This window comes from Furipterus horrens, unplaced genomic scaffold (assembly GCF_987537825.1).
Source record: "Furipterus horrens unplaced genomic scaffold, mFurHor1.1.pri manual_scaffold_12, whole genome shotgun sequence".
NCBI lineage: Eukaryota > Metazoa > Chordata > Mammalia > Chiroptera > Furipteridae > Furipterus > Furipterus horrens.
Window position 1 is genome coordinate 69,367,088 of NW_028327182.1, and position 18,132 is coordinate 69,385,219.

At 39.4% G+C, this 18,132-nt stretch overlaps 1 protein-coding gene across 1 annotated transcript in view; it reads left to right on the forward strand.

The window, feature by feature from the left end:
• COL4A2 (collagen type IV alpha 2 chain) overlaps nt 1-18,132 on the forward strand; it is a 198,901-nt gene that overhangs the window by 108,705 nt on the left and 72,064 nt on the right. Inside the window, exons 7-13 of the mRNA XM_090258214.1 lie at nt 7,836-7,970; nt 8,057-8,101; nt 11,201-11,317; nt 12,789-12,860; nt 13,236-13,271; nt 13,379-13,441; nt 15,287-15,322. Coding sequence (XP_090114340.1) covers nt 7,836-7,970; nt 8,057-8,101; nt 11,201-11,317; nt 12,789-12,860; nt 13,236-13,271; nt 13,379-13,441; nt 15,287-15,322 — 504 coding nt within the window. The remainder of the gene's footprint in view (nt 1-7,835; nt 7,971-8,056; nt 8,102-11,200; nt 11,318-12,788; nt 12,861-13,235; nt 13,272-13,378; nt 13,442-15,286; nt 15,323-18,132) is intronic.

Sequence of the window (18,132 nt, forward strand, 5' to 3'; positions counted from 1 at the left end):
TCATTTGGGCCTGGCTCACTTGCAGCTATGCTGTTCTGCGGGCTGCGTGCTGAGCAGGTCTAATTTTTATCAGGATCACACTCAAACATGAGATTCCAAAGAAGGAAAGCTAGGTCTTGATTTCTTCAGATTGGTTCATTTCTCTGGCAGACATTTTTTAAAAGTATTTGGCTAAATTTTTTTTTTCTTCATTTGTAAAGTATCCACTCTGGTTTCTTTTCTAAATATTACCTGTCTTACAAATTCACTGGTAAGAATATATGAAAGGGATCTGGTCATAGCCAATATGCCTATGAACTTAAGGGATTCTCTTTTTAATCTTTGCCTTCACCAGACTCCATTTGTGGTTGTTTGTTTTTAGGTCAAGTTTATTGAGCCATAATTTGCATACAACTCAATGATTATTGACAAATATGTACAGCCATATAACATCCACCCAAATCACGGTATGAAAAACGTCCATGACCACCCCACCCCCCAGAAGTCTCCTTGTGCCCTTTTCAGTCATTCACCTCCCTCTGGCCCACCCCTGGCAGCCACTAACCTGTTTTCTGTTCCTGGTTTTGCCTTTTCTAGAATGTCATTTAAATAGGATGATAGTATAATATCATATAAATAGGACAGGAGCCTTTGTGTCTGGCTGCTTAATGTATAACGCCTTTGAGATTCTTCCTCGTTGCACACATCAGAAAGTTTCTTCCTTTTTATTGCTGACTAATATTTCACTCTGGATGTACCATTTTGTTTACTCACTGATCAGCAGGTGGACATTCAGGTTGTTTCCAGTGTTTCACTGAAATAAATCAAACCACTATGAACATTTACTTACACATCTTATGATAGGTATAGGTTCCACTTTATAAGAAACCGCCTAACTTTAAAGGTGGACGCCCCACATTGCGGTCCCACCAGCAGTGAGTGAGAGTATTCCCTCTACATCCTCTCCAGCACTCGGCATTCCCAGTGTTTTTCTGCATGTTAGCCATTGTAGCAGTTTGCAGTTATATCTTATTGTGGATTTAATTTACTCTCTCCAGTGACTGATGGTGTTAAGCATCTTTTCATAGGCTTACTTTCCGTGCGCACATATTCTTCGGTGAAGGGTCAGTTTAAATCTTTTGCCACTTTTTTTCCAGTTGGGTTGTTCATTTCCTTATTGATTTCTGGGAGTTTTTCCCATATACTCGGTAAGAGTGATTTATCAGGTATGTGTTTTGCAAATATTTCTTTCAGTCTGTAGCCTGCCCTTTGTGTTTAACAGTATCTTTTGAATATTAAAATTTTAATCTTTTTTCTTTTATGGTTTGTGATTTTTGTGTCTTATCTAAGAAATCTTTACCAACCCAGAGTCACAAAGATTCTTCCCTATATTTTCCTCTAGAAATATTATAGTATTAGCTCTTACGTGTAGGTTTATGACCCATTTTGACTTAAGTATAATAGAGAGAGGTAGGCTGAAGGGTTATTTCTGTACATATGGGTATTATTTCCTTTATATTGACACTAGTCCTACAATCTGTGTCTGGTAATTTTAGAAAGTAAGAATTCTGAGAGCCCATAAATTTTGCCTCATAAAAGTAGATTCCTTAATTTGGAATAGCACCCAGAGTAGGGCTAATGTTTTATTATGTATTAAGTAAGAAGCTGCAGGTAGCATGTGGCAGATTTAACATCAGCTTTGTCTGTTTTACACAGAACAGGCAGTCATCCATTATTTACTGATATTTATTATATATATAATGTACTGTTCAAATACTACCTTTACTTATTAGCTTGGAATATGGTATTAATTCATCCTACCAGGGTAATCAAAAATTGCTCACAAATGGCAATGATCATCCCTAGGAACAGTGACTAGTTCTAAATTTCAGATGAAGCAGTTGTCTTTCTGAATCCTCAAAAAGGAACCCTTCCTGCCTTTGGGGCCATTTTACGTACAGTGATACCTTGGCTAACAAAGATAATTTGTTCCGGAATCACATTCGTTGTCAAAATCTTCATTAGCCGAAACGTGATTTCCCGTAGGTTTCTGTAGAAAATCATTTAATTGGTTCTGAATGCTGCCCATGAAGCGTGCACCGTGCTGACACTGGTATGAGAATAGTTTCTCTCTGCGACACTCCAGAAGCCCCTCTCTAGAAGGTCAAAGTGATGGCCCCCTCTCGCCTAATAGACATCATCATCAGATCCAAAGCAGCTTATGTTATCTGGTGTCTCACTTCTCACTGTCTGGAACGTAAACAGCCCAGTCGGGTTGGTGGGTCTCCCCTGTGTGATGCGGTCAGCTCATTTCTTTGTCACACACACACACACACACAGACGGAAAAGATAAGCTCCTGGAATGGCCCGACCGTTCATGTTTGCCCCTTTATGTTAGTGCATGCATCCACTAAAACATTCGTTAGCCAAGTCCAAAAAACAGCAAAAAAAATCTTCATTAGCCAAAAAACTCATTAGCAGGGTCACTGTTTCGCAGAGGTATCACTGTGTTTTCAGATGTGTGTGAACAGCTCTCAGGATAAGCTGGGAATTGTCTGGAATTCCCTGAGAGTCACCAGTAACTGCAGCATCAGAAGGCCAGGAAGGCCTGGAACATGTCGTCAACAACCAAGGAAGGGAGGGGCCCCCCAGGAGATTACAGAGGATATGGGGTGTCTGGTGGGGCGCCTGGTGCCCACAAAAGCCTCTCAAGACAGGAAGAGTAAACTTAGGAAGGAGAAGGGATTTCCTAGTATTCAGATGTTGGCCAGTAACTCATGAAAAGCTTATTCTTATTCTATCAGGAAAATACTGTACTGTAGATTAAAATCCTGATATGCAATGAAGTAGGCTTTATCCTTGGAAACATCTCTCTTTATCCTTCCTTGTACATGAAGCTCTTCTTACTTCCTTATCCAAGGCAAGTTTTAAGGTTACTAAACTGAATGTAAATAGGTACCACCTTGGAGTTGCACGGATGTGAAATTTCTTGGGGCCCTGAATAATCGCTGATCTTCTACTTTTGAGTCTGAAATTCTAGTTATTCTGCATATGCACATACCCTATTATATTTTGCCCCTTTTACGGGATATTCCAGATTCATGAAAGCTTAGTAAGTGTCACAGGACTTAAAGTGCATTTTCTCTACAGTTGTGGTATTTAAGCAATGTATAGTCAAGTCTGGACTCATTCTATCCACTTTCTCAGACTTTAGCTTCCAAAACTGACCCCAGACATTTCACACATACTCCACTAGTGATTTCAAAATGGAAGAGGTATTGTGCAACCTCCCATTCTAACAGTGATCATAGTTCATTCTGTCTTGCTGCAGATATCACTGACGTATAAGACCAAGAAGAATTTAATTACAAATAGCATTTAACAAATATAAATATTTAATTTTCCTCTTGTCTGACTCAGTGAGCCCGACCTTTCTCCTGAGATCCAACTTCATGCATAAGAGATTTTTCTTATTAAGAGATACCTGTCTCTTTTCATAAGAACGTCAGGAAGGGAAGGAGGGTGGGGTCATAAAGTGATTCTCAAATGTCACTGTACAAGAAACCTCCTGAGGATCACGTCCAAGGGGTTCTGGGCTGGGCCTGAGGCTCTGGCATTACAAGTTCTCAGGTGGCTGATGCAGCTCACAGACCTCACCTGAGCAGGAAGTTATACTGGAAGATGGAAGGCTTCAGGGTCAGCCCCCTCCCCAGGCCTAACTGCATAACAGTTCGTTCTTCCCATCGAACCTTCCCAAGCCCCATTGTCTCCTCTCACAAGTGGGGGAAATGCCCACTTCATGCATTTGTCATGGGTATAAAAATAAGATAAACAGTTGAAAGAAGGTAAAGGGACTAGACGAATAACATATGTACCACCCATGGACATGGACAACAATGTGGGGATTGAAAAAATAATAATAAGATAAACAATTTGTTAAGACCTGTAACAGTGCTTCACCCCAGAGGATATACAATTAATTGATACTGTCTGTTATCCTGTTTCCTAGGAAGTAATACATGTATACAAATCAAATTCTGTGGTGTGAACCGGACATAGTATATGGTCTGTTGGTATTTAAGAAATATTTTATAGCAATTCTTTTATTAAGTATATTGCCAGAATGTTAGGATCATTAGTAATTAGCAGCTTTTGAGATTTATGCAAAAACATTTAAACTGGAGCCCTCCTTTTTTCTTGGATAATTTTTATTTTTAACATTACTTATTACAAAAGGGAAGGAAGAGATGAAAATAAATTTTCCAAAGGGGACTTTTCAGCTGAGGATAGAGGTTGATAATGATGATGATTAATTAGCACAAAGGGAAATCCTTTCATTTACCTGATCATTCCAACTGCTTTTTACAAACACACTAGATGCCAACATGGGCAGGATATCCTAGGGAAAAATCTCAATTCCTGGTGACTGAAACATGTATATGAAGGTCATTGGACTAGGACAAAAATGTTCATTTAGTCTCAGCAACACAACGTTGGAACTGCGGGCAAGAGTGACAGTTCAGTCCCAGAGGACGGGGCTCTAATTCGGATTCTCTCCAGACTCTTCCTGGCCCTTCCCCAGGACGGAAGCTGGGTGGAATTTTGGGAAATGTTCCATCTGTCAGAAGCTCAAGATGACTCTTCAGAATGACACCAACTTCACACCCACTAGGATGGCTATAATTTTTTTTAATGGAAAATAACAACTGCTGGCAGGGATGTAGAGAAATTGGCATGCTCACACACTGTTGGTGGGAATGTGAAATGATGAAAAACAGTATAGCGGGCTCTCAAAAAGACAAATGTGGAATTACTATAGGATTCAGCAATTCTACTTCTAGGAATAAACCCAAACGAAATGAAAACAAGTACTCAAACAGCGACTTGTACATGCATGTTCATTGCACTATTCACAATAAGCAAATTATGGTCTATCCATTCAATGGAATATTATTCGGCCATAAAAATGAATGAAGTACTGATACATGATCATACAATGCATGGATGAACTTCAAAAAAAACTCTGGCCCTGGCCACTATGGCTCAGTGGATTGTCAGCCTGCGAACCAAGTGTCGCTGGTTCAATTCCCAGTCAAGGCACATGACTAGGTTGCACACCAGGTCCCCAGTTGGGGGCACGAGTGAGAGGCAACCACACAGTAATGTTTCTCTCCCTCTCTTTTTTCCCCTCTCTCTAAAAACAGATAAATAAAATAAAAGTAACCTTGTTTAAAAATTAATTAATTAATTATTTTTAAAAAAACTGTTAAGTGAGAGAAACCAAACAAAAATGGTCATGTATCATATATATAATTTTATTGATATGAAGTATCAAGAATTAAGAAATCCAATAGCAGATTGGTGGTTACCAGAGACTGGGGGTGGGGAGGAACAGGGATTAACTACTCAGTGGGTATGAGGTTTCTTCTAGGGATGAGAAAATGTTTGGGAACTAGATAGAGGGCATCGTGAATGTACTAAAAGCTGCTTTAAAAATGGTTAGTTTTGCATTATGGGAATTTCACCTCAATAAAAAGGAAAAAGTGACAACTTGCTCCAGGAAAGGAAAGACTGGAATTTTGTTCCCAAAGTCATACTTCCCAGCCAAGACTTTATGGTTGAAGAGAAATTTACTGACAGTGGAAGGAAAATGAGTACGCAATGGCGTTAGTCACTTTCCCCATCAGAGAATTGAGAAAAGGTTAATGAGTACAAGACAAGAATGTGGCTTTTCATCATTAAGACACACATAGTTCATTTTGATGAGTAGGGGATGTTCCTCTTAGCTGGCTCCATTCAGTAATCCCCTAGAGAGAGATATAGTTTATGGACAGAAAAAATGACAGTACTAATGAGGAACATTTTATCCCCCAAAGGACACTCCCTGTAAACACTGACAAGCCTCACCGTGATTAGGGAACTCAGGGCTTAGGAGCATGATATATAATCACTAGAAGGCTATATTCTAACAGAGCCACAAACAAAACAAAAATGAGCACAACTGGAAAAGTCTTAAAAATAAGAATCAAAGCATATTTTGTCCCCAAATTTATAACATAAATAGACCCCTGACTAGAACTCAACTATTATAGAATGAGTCTGGGTATCAGGAGTCCAAGGTCAGGACTGTCTGTCTTTGACCACACTTCCCCTCAACTAGGAAGCAAAGAAATGACATACATTGGCTTCACCGCAACATAAGATGCTTGCAATCAGGCTACCCTCAGTGAGTACCTACTGATTTCTGCATTGACTGGACTCTGCTGGAACATGTGGAGGGTAGAGCAGGAGAACCCACTATCTCTAAAACTCTGATTTTGCTCAGAGGGAGCCCCAACGGGGCTTCCCAAAAGCCCTCATCTGGGAAGTCCGGGCTCCCAGGGTTTAGGATAGGTCTCATCCACCAACTGAAACCTTAATGTCCATCCGTATCTTCCATTGCAGAGAAATGTCTAAACTGCTTCCCCCACACTGAGGGGAAGGAGGGGGACATCTAAAGGAAGAGCAGTGTAGCAATGATAGTGAAATGCAGAGGCAAGATGTCCCCACACCCTCTATGCCAGTGTGTCCATGACATTAATACTGCATCTTGGGCTGCATTTGGAAATTCTTTTCTTCACCTCAGTTGAGTGGATTGTTGTGGACAAATTATAAACATCCTGTAATGACAAACTTTTTAGCTTCACAGTTCATAATGGAAGAGTAATTTATAGGCAATGAAAGAGAAGACTAGAAATGACAGCTCAGTCCCCCCTCAATCTAAAGACAAGATAGAAATTGAAAATGTGAAAGCAAACAGGGCTTAGCAGGTAAAGGTTCTGTGTGGTGAATAAACAGCAGACTTATTCGTAAAAAGAAATCAAGACATAGAGGTATTTTTCTGAATTTAGGCTAACCTGGGTATTTTATTAGAACATAAACATAATTCATAAATCAGTTTTATTAATAAGAGAGATAGAATCCCCCTTTAATCTTTTTATTTTTATTGTGATACACACATAACCCAAAATTTACTATCTTATCCATCTTTATACAGTTCAGTAGCATTAAGTTCATGCACATTGCTGTGTAAACATCACCACTTTCTATCTCTAGATCTTTTTCATCGTCCCAGCTGAAACTCTGTAACCACTGAACAGTGACTCCCCATGTCCTCCCCCACTCCCCTTTCTGTCTCTGAATTTGATTGTTCTAGGAACCTCATGTAAGTGGAATCACCAGCATTTGTCCTTTCGTTACTGGCTTATTTCACTTAGTATAATGTCCTCAAGGTTCATCATGTTTTAACATGTGTCAGAATTTTCTTCCTTTTTAAGGTGAATAATATTCCATCATATGGATGGACCACGTTTTGTTTATCCGTTTATCCATTGATGGACACTTTGCTCCCACCTTTTGGCTATTGTGAAAAATACTTCAGTGAACATGGATATAGAAATAATCTGTTTAAGTCTGCTTTCAATTCTTTTGAGTATCATCCCATAACCATTGTATACATTATATTGAGATAGATATTTTTTAAATCTTAGAAATTTGTTTTAGAACTTTTTTTATACAATAAAAAGACTTTTTTTAAAAAAACAAGTTAAGTTGATTTTTTCCAGCCCAATAGTATCATTTCACAATAGCATCACCTTAGTAATTTAGGATCATTTTCTCTTAAATGTAATAGTTCTTTCCTTTTAACTCTATGAACTCTCTTTGCCAGAAATCAGTTCATTGCTATGGTGGCAGAAGATGGTAGTTACATATAATGTTCTCGGAAGATTATAGCTTTTTGAGAATGAAGCGACATGACTGAAAGGGCTTGTTCATTGCTATTAATTGTGGAAATTGAATGTATGTTGTTTCTACAGGGTCCACCAGGGCCAGTGGGCCCCCAGGGATACACCGGGCCCCCTGGGTTACAAGGATTCCCAGGACTGCAGGGCCGCAAAGGTGACAAGGGTGAAAGAGGCTTTCCTGGGATCACAGGACCAAAAGGAGATGTGGTATGGAAAACAGGATATTTTCCTCTAGTTTTATGGAGGGCAGTGGCTGTGTTGACCTTCATTAAGTTTGTTTGCCTTTTTTATAGGGAGCAAGAGGCGTTTCTGGATTCCCTGGTGCTGATGGAATTCCTGTAAGTTTTCGTAAGATTAGAATTTTAAAACACTGTACACATGTGAACCAATGCATTTATGACTTTACAGAAACATCTTGAGCTAGCCCTCTTCTTTGTTTATAACAAAATTGTGGGGCTATATCTGCGTCTCTTTCTCCTGGAATCCAGTCAAATGTTGGACAGATTGTTTCCTTTGTAAATGTTCTCCTAGACTTGGCTTGGGAATTGAGGATACTTTGCTAGAACTGGACATTGTTTTGTAATGAAAAACTAGAGCGTTGCTCAGATATGCTCAATGAAGAGCCGGTCTTGAAGTTTTGTTTGAACCATAGAATAACCTGAATATAAAGCAGTACAGCCAAGAACGTGGATGGAATGAAGCCCTCCTGAACATTTGTGCAGCTTCTCAAATTGTTGGTAGTAACCACACATAAACGAGAAGAAGCATGGATTATCCATGAGAAAATCTCAAAATGTAATAAAATGTGTTTTTCTAACCTAGTTTACTTTACTTCTTGTGGTATAACAAAATAAACAAAGCAGCCTGAGTCACAGCCTTCTTCACAGGGACCCATGAGCATATTTCCCAGGGCCGGCTTCCTGCAGTTCCCCTTCTCAGGGATAAATGTGTTTATCACACATTCAGACCCGCCCTGTTTGTCTACTGTTGAAGTTTAAGGACATCTGCTTTGGGATCCTCACACATATACAAAGATGTCTGCGCCCTTGCCCTGTGTACACATGTTCTCTATCCCAATACGCACATGTGCGTGAATGCAGGTGCACATGTGCGCACACGTACATACTCACACATTTATGCACACACACATGCATACATTCCCCCCAGGCTGCACTAGCAGGGCTGCCTCCTTGCAGAAGAATACAGGAAGAACATGAGTGGAGTCATCACAGAGAATTGATCCTTTTTCTTCAGGTTTTTAGCTCTGCGTTCAAAAAGGCTTTTGCAACAGTAGAAGAAAGCAATCAGACCTAAAGAAAGGAAGTCGTGATTACCAAGACATGAGACCTACGTGACCAGTGATCCTAAGTGTCACCTGGATGGAGCATTCAAACAGATAACGTCAGTTACAAAATGCGCAGCTATGAACAAATAAGGAAATAACATTCACATTTATCAGAATCTGGAGAAACTGGCACAACTGAAGAACCTGCAGATTTTTAGCGGTTAGACAAATAATGCAAGTTTTTCTACCAACTGACTCAAATCACCCATTTTTAAACTACTTTGTTGAACTCTTTGAACTGTTCGTCAGTTTTTGTCTTCTGGAAGTTGAAATCTGAGTCTCAATGGAATGACATTATGGAAAAATATTGTAACTAATCTGTATCGTATTTTAATTTGTTTTTCCACTTCATATTCATTTAATATCAGAAGCAAATATTTCACAAACAAGGAAGAAAGCAATCATCATATGGGGGAGTGATCATGATGAGCAGATAACTGATCATTTTTTACAGAATCTTGGTGCTGCTAAATACGGTCTCTTTAACCACAGAACTCTGATACTAGATATTAACTTAAATTTCACCTGCCATATCTAAGTGTAGCAACTAACAAGTGTAGATTTGAAGGACCTGGGTAATTTTAGCTGTTTAGAAGTCATATATAAAAAGTGGTGTGCAGTAAAATCTTAGTTATATCATACAGAAGTGTATCTAATCAGATGAACAAAAAGAGGTGGATATTTAGCTCAATATAACTGAAATGTTTCTTTGAAGCACAATTTCAAAAGAAGATCAGATTGATATGCAATTTCAAATGACTTAAATCAATTCTAAGGAAATCAGAAAGATCAACAGCAGACATAATTCAGGAGAAGAATAAGGAACTCAGTGGTACGTTTTAAGCAAGGACATCCTAGAATACCACAAATCTTGAACAGAACACCTACAGAGCTTGTTTTCACAGACTGGATTTGAAGGATCAGCTTTCAGAAACCCCCCAAAAAGAGAGTTTTGCTTTGAAGGCCGTCAGACAGCTGACTCTGTAACAGCAGGAGAGATTTTGCATCATGATTTCCAGAAGCCATCAGGATTTCTCTGATCCCCAGAGGGTTGAATGACAGGTCTACTGGATCTCTTATCTGGTGGCACCAGTTAAAACAATAGCTTTGAACATCTCAAGCAAAAAGATGTGCAAACAAAAGAAAAATTCTACTTTTCTTACTATATTTCTTAGTATTAGTTAGAGTACAGGCATTCTGTGTAGGACTTGTTCATTTGTCTTGAAACTTCCCAAATCTCTCAAAGTAAATCTAAAAGATATCCTAATGGCCTCAAAAATCACTCCAGGATGTATGTTTGGCCTATTATCAAGTAAATCAACATTTTAAAGAAATTACATGATAAGAAAGCATCTTTTCTGTAAAGAATAACAAAACAGACTGTGGTCTCATAATGCATAAATTACAGATTGTTAATCCAGCCCCAAGAATGTCTCCTGGAACCAGATGAATGGGATTGAGAGGCCCACAGACTTCACCTGACCCTCTCTGGTCATTCGAAAGACATTTGATTGTGTCGCCTGCCCTCTCTCACCAGACATCTAAGAATACCTGGCTTGCTTTCTATTCATGTTTAAAATCTAAAAAGGAGTGTTCCCAAAGAACATAAAAAGAGGAAATCGGTTCTTCTAGCTGTGGCTAAGCCATTGAACCTTTTAGCTGTTTAGAATGTGGGTCTGCCAAACTATCAAAAGTCAGTTGGCCACAACAGATAAAGACGTCTTTGTTATCCCTGAGAAGATTGCTGCTTCTAGAACTTTTTTCTAGAATTTTTAAATCCACTCCTCCCTTGCCCCCGCCAAAATGTCACCCCAGTCACCCAGTGAAGCAAGGTAGGAAAAATGCCAAGACAGTTTACTGCTCACCAAAACCCTTGAGAAACAGAATTTTGTCTGAAGACCTTTCCCCTGCTTGGAACTCTACCTCTGTGCCTTTGTCTACTTAATCTTTCACCCATTCATTTTGAGCTGTCTTTTTTCCTTGGATTCATGCCAGGGACATCTCTCTTGAGAAGATTTGAAACTTATCACACAGTTACATGAAAACTAAACACCTATGGACTGGATGACTTATGGCCATTTCTCTTTCCAAGGGACATCCTGGGCAAGGTGGACCCAGAGGACCACCTGGCTATGATGGCTGCAATGGGACCAGGGGAGACGCAGGCCAGCAGGGACCCGCAGGCACCGGGGGCTTCCCTGGATCTCCTGTGAGTATCATCAGCACAGCACGTGCTATTCACATGGTTAGCTCTGGAACCTGGATGGCTGGTACTTGTTGGCAGAAATGTATGGAAGATGTTGTATCTCAGGCTCTCTTTCATGGAACCTGCAATGCCCAGCACAAGACCCTTAAGAAATTGTCTTAGAGAAACTTTCTAAGGATAGTGTGTTGCCTTCTATTTACTCAACTGTAGGGACTGCAGGCACATGCTAAATCTACCTTTTATACTGAGGAAAAACTGCTCTCTTCTTAGTTAGTGGTCAGGATGAAGTACACCTCCCTGATGAGGTTTTCTTGCAGATATCTAGGCATGATTTTCCTGGATACAAATAACAATTTTCCATATTCATTCTTTAAACGTTAGCTAGAAAATCATTGGTTTGGTTTATATTGTTCACTCCTACAGTCTTCTAGGGGTCACTTCATTTCCTCCCATGTTCCGATTCAAATAACAGTGAATAATTGGGTAAGGGTAAAACTAACATTTTAAAAAGCTTAAAGCTTGACAAAATTACTAGTCACCATCTTTATTAGGTTCTAAAATCCATTGTGACATGAAAGAACAATGATATTCTTCAGCATATACAATATAGGAGTTTTTTTAAGGAAGAACTTTCATATATTAATCTATTTTGTGGTTTCATTTATTTTCAGGGTCTTTGCAAAGAATACTGAAATATTTTTCAGTAGTATATTGCTACCCTCTTACCACCAAAATACTGCAAATTCAGGGTTATACTAACATTTTATTTGGTAAAACTTTTCTAAGGTGGGGGAAGAACAGTCATAAACACCCTTTCCCTGTTTCCCCCTGAAGCTAATCCACTTCTCGTCATACGCCTCTGCCTTCCAATTCTTGCTTCTTTGACTCTTTTACATGGTTCAGCTTTTAATGAGCTACATCATTTTCTTATCCTAATAAAATAACTTGTCATCAACAAATATATTCATTACTTTAAAATATTGATTTTGTATGTAGTATTAAGACATGTATACATGTATGTATGCACATATCATGTATACTTCACACAATGTTAGTTTTAAAGAATGACTCAGTATCTCTCCCACAAATGATGCCTCAGAGTGCATGTTAATATTTTCAGGACACTAATGCCGAGGAAAACACAAAATATATTATGAAGAAAAATAACATGTTGGTATACTAAAGGATTAGTTTACTGAGCATTCATTTGGAGTTTTGAAAATAACTCAAATCCTATAAAGTATTTCCATTGTAACTTTAAAGAAAGATACTATTGAATAAATATGAAAGTGGAAGTCTCACCTTTGTGGTTGAATATAATGATTGGTCTTTAAAATAATCTAAATAAGCCATAGGAGCAATTAGACATGGCCCATGAAAGTCAGTTTTAATCATCCAAATAACAATAGTTGCTCTAAATGTTAACGAACTGTTTTTGCCTTTTTTCTCTTTTACCATATGTGTACTACTTTAGGGGCACCAAGGACCCAAAGGGCAAAAAGGTGAACCTTATGCGCTGTCTAAAGAGGACCGTGACAAATACAGGGTAAGTTTGCTAAAAACGGGAGACCTGATTAAGCGATCCAGTGTAAATTTTTGAATAACAAAATTGATTTCCAAGTGAACTGAGTTGTAAGAATGAATGGACTAGAGGAATGCATAGAATATGGAATAATCCAAAATCATGATTAACTTAAAAATTATTTTAATTCCTTTCAGGATGTTTTTCCATCTTACATTTAATTGTGAGTGAGTGCATCCTTTCCCATATTCACAATGCCCCAGATATTAGGTTAATTAACATTACCAAGTTCTGTTGGGGCTGATATAACTCATATACTTGTTTGCAGTGTTGTAATGTAACTAAGTCTAAAGATCACCTTAAAAACTAGAACTCTTAAAATTATTTCTTCTCAATTAGGGTGAACCTGGAGAGCCTGGATTGGTTGGTTTCCAGGTAAGTTTTATGTTCATTAGAGAATATGCCAAGAAAACTATAGGAATTCAGGACTCTAAATACCAGTCAACCTCTCTTAACAGCTTTCTCTTATTGCCTGTCCTTAGGGGCCTCCTGGCCGCCCTGGGCCTATGGGACCAATGGGTCCAGTCGGAGCTCCAGGAAGACCAGTAAGTACCATATATATGTGCTCACTCTTGTACCATTGCCAAGGCATCCTCTAGAGATGCAGCTTCTTCAACTGTTGATACAGGTGAAAGTTCCACAATACAACTATGATGCTGTGGTCACTATAAAAAAGTCATCCCTTGCCTACATTTTACTGCTATTATAATAAGTTTGAAGAATGAGGACCCAAGTTTGTGGTCACCAGATCACTGCCAATTATGTCAAATTTAAACTTACTGCTGGCTGGGTGCTATTCCAGTTATGGGCAAGCTCTCTTGGCCCCACACCTAACCAGCTGACAAGGGGCCTATCATCCCTGGACAAAGCAAACCCAAGTCCAACAGGGTGATAAGAAGGAAATGGGCTCTGCCTAGACATGGCCACCACAGGAGGTGTGTCATGCCTGCGCATGACCATTATAACAGAAGTATACTACATCTGGGTATGGCCATTGTAACAAGTGAAATATTGGGCATCAATTAATGAAATGGCCCTAGTGCCCCACCTAAATGGAAGTCTATAGGTGTTCACTCCCCCTGCAATTCAGATGAGGTGCAACAAGACAAATACTTGGATGAAAGAGGGCTTGATGCAAGGAGGAGAGAGGGGGAGAAAGGAAAGTTGCTAGTGCCTATGCAGCCCTCAGGCCATTTCCTCCCCTGCACGAGGGACCCAGGAGGTAAACTGGCTAATTCAGGAAGGTTTTTGACTCTCATTCCACACATTTTTTTAGTAGTAAGACAAATAAACCTTAAATTTAAAAAAGAGGTTTTGGCTATAGGTGAGAGAGACCTTCTCAGAAAACCATTGCTTAAGACTGAGGGACACTCTCAAGGGAGGCAGTGGGATCACGTTCTTGACAGATACTGAGAAACAATGGAGACACATACACTTGGAAAGATTCAGTCCTACTAATAGATGGGGCTGTGAGTACTCATAATTTTCTTCAGACTATAGATAATAATTGATTTACTGATTTTGTTTCTACAGATAGTTTCCCTGGTCCTATAAAAGTCATTTTTGCAAGTAGCTCACTATTACGAAAGATTTGGCCAAATGGAATGAAACAGGGATTATAAGAAGAGAGCTTCTTTTCTCTCCTATTGTATATGGTTGTTAACTCAAAGCACACATACCACATGGTTCGGGGGTGGGGGGAGCGGGTTATACTTTAAAATACACAGTTCAGGGAAATATGAAACAACAGATTGTAACCGCTGGGTCCTTTGCTGATCTGACAACTTTAATTATTTGTATGGCCATTAAAATCACCCACGATCCCCGCCTTCCCATTTCTGTGTACTTAGACACAAATTATTCTTTTTGTGCACTTTTAAAACTTCATTGTAAGTGTGGTATTGACACTGAATTCTTTGCAGATAGACACATGGTGATATTTGTGGATAGACTTTCCAATACTGGCCTGTAGATTAATTCTGCCTGTGAACATTTGCTGATCTACTGGCAAAAAGTGCTAGACAGTGGCCAGTGGGCAGCCCCAGAGGGAGTCAGGAGAAACGGCCTCTGCAGTGACAGGGCCTGGGATGTTGAAAAAGGAGCAGAGCAAACAAGAATAAGGCATGGGTGAAGTCCCAAGTCTAAACTCAGAAAAGCAAACCCAAAACATCTGTACATGGACAGCCAGCAAATTCTGGGAACTGGGCCTGACCCCAGGCCTTTACCCCACCAGCTGTTCCTGCCTGCTGAGACAGATGTATCAGAAACCTCTATACATACGACATGATGTTCTAAATATACAGTGAATGGCTTTCCCAGACCTTCCAGCAGATGTTATCTGGGTCCTGGGGTAAGTGAAACAGTTTACAAATTTCTTTGTGTTTGTGCAGGGACCGCCTGGACTCCCTGGACCAAAAGGACAGCAAGTAAGTTGATTGTTGGGGGTGAGAGAGAGGGAAGTGGGAACTTACGTATCTGTGTATATCTTTCAGAACCATAGAACTACTTAATGGACAACTATATATTGCTTATTTCATGATGAGAACCATTTTGTAGGTTTGTAAGACGTAATGTTATAAACTCCAAAGATAAATCCAGCGGTACCTCTGGAGTAGCTGGCAAGTTAAATAAGTGCCTTTGTTGAATGATTTGTTGTTTGCAAATCACATAACATTCCTATTGTATGAAAAATAAACTGGTAATGTTTTATTAGAAATCTAGACTTAGACTCAGCTCGTGGTTATCAGTATCTGTTAACTTATGAGAATGAACAAAATGTAGCGATGTTTGTGTAGGGGAACCCGTGGCATTCCTACCTGGATATAATTAGGTTCTACAAGACTGTGATGTCAGCTTCTAGGGATATATATAGTTAATGATTTTTAACTCAGGCTAGAGCCCAAAGCTGTACTGCTTCCATCAGAGAAAGATCATTAAGTTGGTTGGAGCACAACGAAGTAGGTGGCCTTTTAGAATTTGGACACAGAACTAGAGTTCAGTATGATTTGTGAAAGTTAGATAAATGTCCAAGACAAACAGTAGGAAGTTGGTGAGGGAAGTATTTGATCAAAACTTGACATGAGTCTGTGCTGTACACCTAATACAAAACAATATTGAACGTAAACTATAATCTTAAAAATTAGAAAAAATTGACATGAGTCAACTATGGGGCTCCCATTACCAACATTTAAGAACCATACCGTGGCCTGCATGTGGCCCAGGCTGTCTCCCAGCCTGCACATTCCCATGCCTGCTCCACAGAAATCCCATTTCTGTGACCTCTTGGGGACCTCAGCTGCCACCACCCCCAGGCCTGCAGGTCCCATCACCTCTGACATGGCTTCTGGCTGGGGATGGAGCTCGTTAAGGCTGCTGCCTCCACTGCTGGGCTCCCCACTGTCTGGCAGCACCAAGCAGGGTGGGAACGGCCCACAGCCAAAAGAAGCAGCCAAGAGAAGCAGATGTAGGATGGGGTGGCTAGCCCCAAGGTCACCTCAGATCCCCACTTGGCTGCAACACAAAGGGCCCTCACCCCCCACCAGGTCACTTCCTGGTGACTTAGACAACCAGCTCATGAGGCTAAGGGACCATGGGGGCCCAAACAGATCTCATTCTAATCTAGCCTGGCTGCATTTCTGTACTTTGATTTCAGCTCCAGCCAGGTGCGAAAGAAGCAAAAATGCAAAAATTAATTAAATGCTTTATTTTTATTTTCAGGGGCATTGAGTGGGCAGGAGGTATACTGCAGAGAGAAAGATCGGATAGGGTCCTGCATGATCTTTTGTTGAGATGGGAATGTAGATACCCCAAGAAAGAAGCAGTTGTGTGAAGGTCACAAAAAAGTATTACTTTATAATGTAGTACAGGCATAACTCGTTTTATTGAACTTCACTTTATTTGCTTCAAAGATACTGTGTTTTTTATAAATTGAAGGTTTGTGGCAACCCTGAGTCAAGCAGTTTGTTGGCGCCATTTTTCCAACAGGCTCAGATGATGGTTAGCATTTATTTAGCTATAAATTTTTTTTTTTAATATGGTAACTACATTGTTATTTTAGACATAATGCTATTGCACACTTAATGGACTACAGTACAGTGTAAACATAACTTTTATATGCACAGTAAAACCTAAAAAATTATGTGACTCGTTTTATTGTGGTACCTACTTTATTGTGGTGGTCTGGAACTGAACCTGCAGTATCTCCAACATCTACCTGTATAGTTTTTCATCTGTGCCTATTTTAAACACCCAGGATCAAGTCAGTTCTTCAAAACATGGCAACTCCACTCATGAAACTACTAAATACTTACTAAGTCACTTGGCCTAGCTTTGCCTCTTGAGCAAAAAGGAAGATGAAGATGTATAAAACCCCAAGAATTACCATTCTCTAAAATCAATAAAGGATAGAAAATGTTTATGTGAAATTAGGATTATCTTACCAAAAATGAGAAATAGCTGAGGCATAAGAGAGAATGAATCATGATCTTCAAATATGGGACCCAAAAGGGAAAAATGGCTACTTTCTAAATCTGAAGGGTCCAGAGTCACTAACCTGTAGAGATGCTACAGGAACAATTACGAGTCAAAAAGACCTGGGATCAAATCAAGCTCTGCCACTCATTAGCTATGAGGCCTTGGTCAAAGGATATGACAATTTGGCCATCTATGACATCCAGACTCATCCTTTAGTGCAGAGGATTAAAGGGAGAGTGAAGCATTTAGCATGGACCCTGGACTGTTATAGTACATACAGCCTGTGTAGAATCAATAATGCAGTCAGTTTGCTGATCATCAGGATGTTTGAAAAGTAGAATTTATTTCAAAAGGCAAACAGTAAACCATTCCCCAAAGTGACAAAATAGCTGTTCTTAGTCCACTATTTCTGAGGTTTTGCTTAGAGTATAAAATTTAAAATGTCTTAAAAGCCTATCTGTATTAAAAGAATAATATATCATTTTTATGAACCCCAGAATATTTATCATTTAGGTTTCATCTCAGTGAATGTTCAGAATATATTATGAAGAGGTACCTTCTGCAACTGATACATCATCTCAATTTGCTCCTGTTCTTATTATGTGATATCTGGGCTCAGACTTTTGTTACAGTTTACTTATGGAAATAGCAAAACAAAAGACAGTAACTTTCTTTTTTAACTTTCTTTTTCGATTACAGTTTATATGCAATATTATTTTGTATTAGTTTCAGGTGTACAGCATAATGGTAGGCATTTCCATGA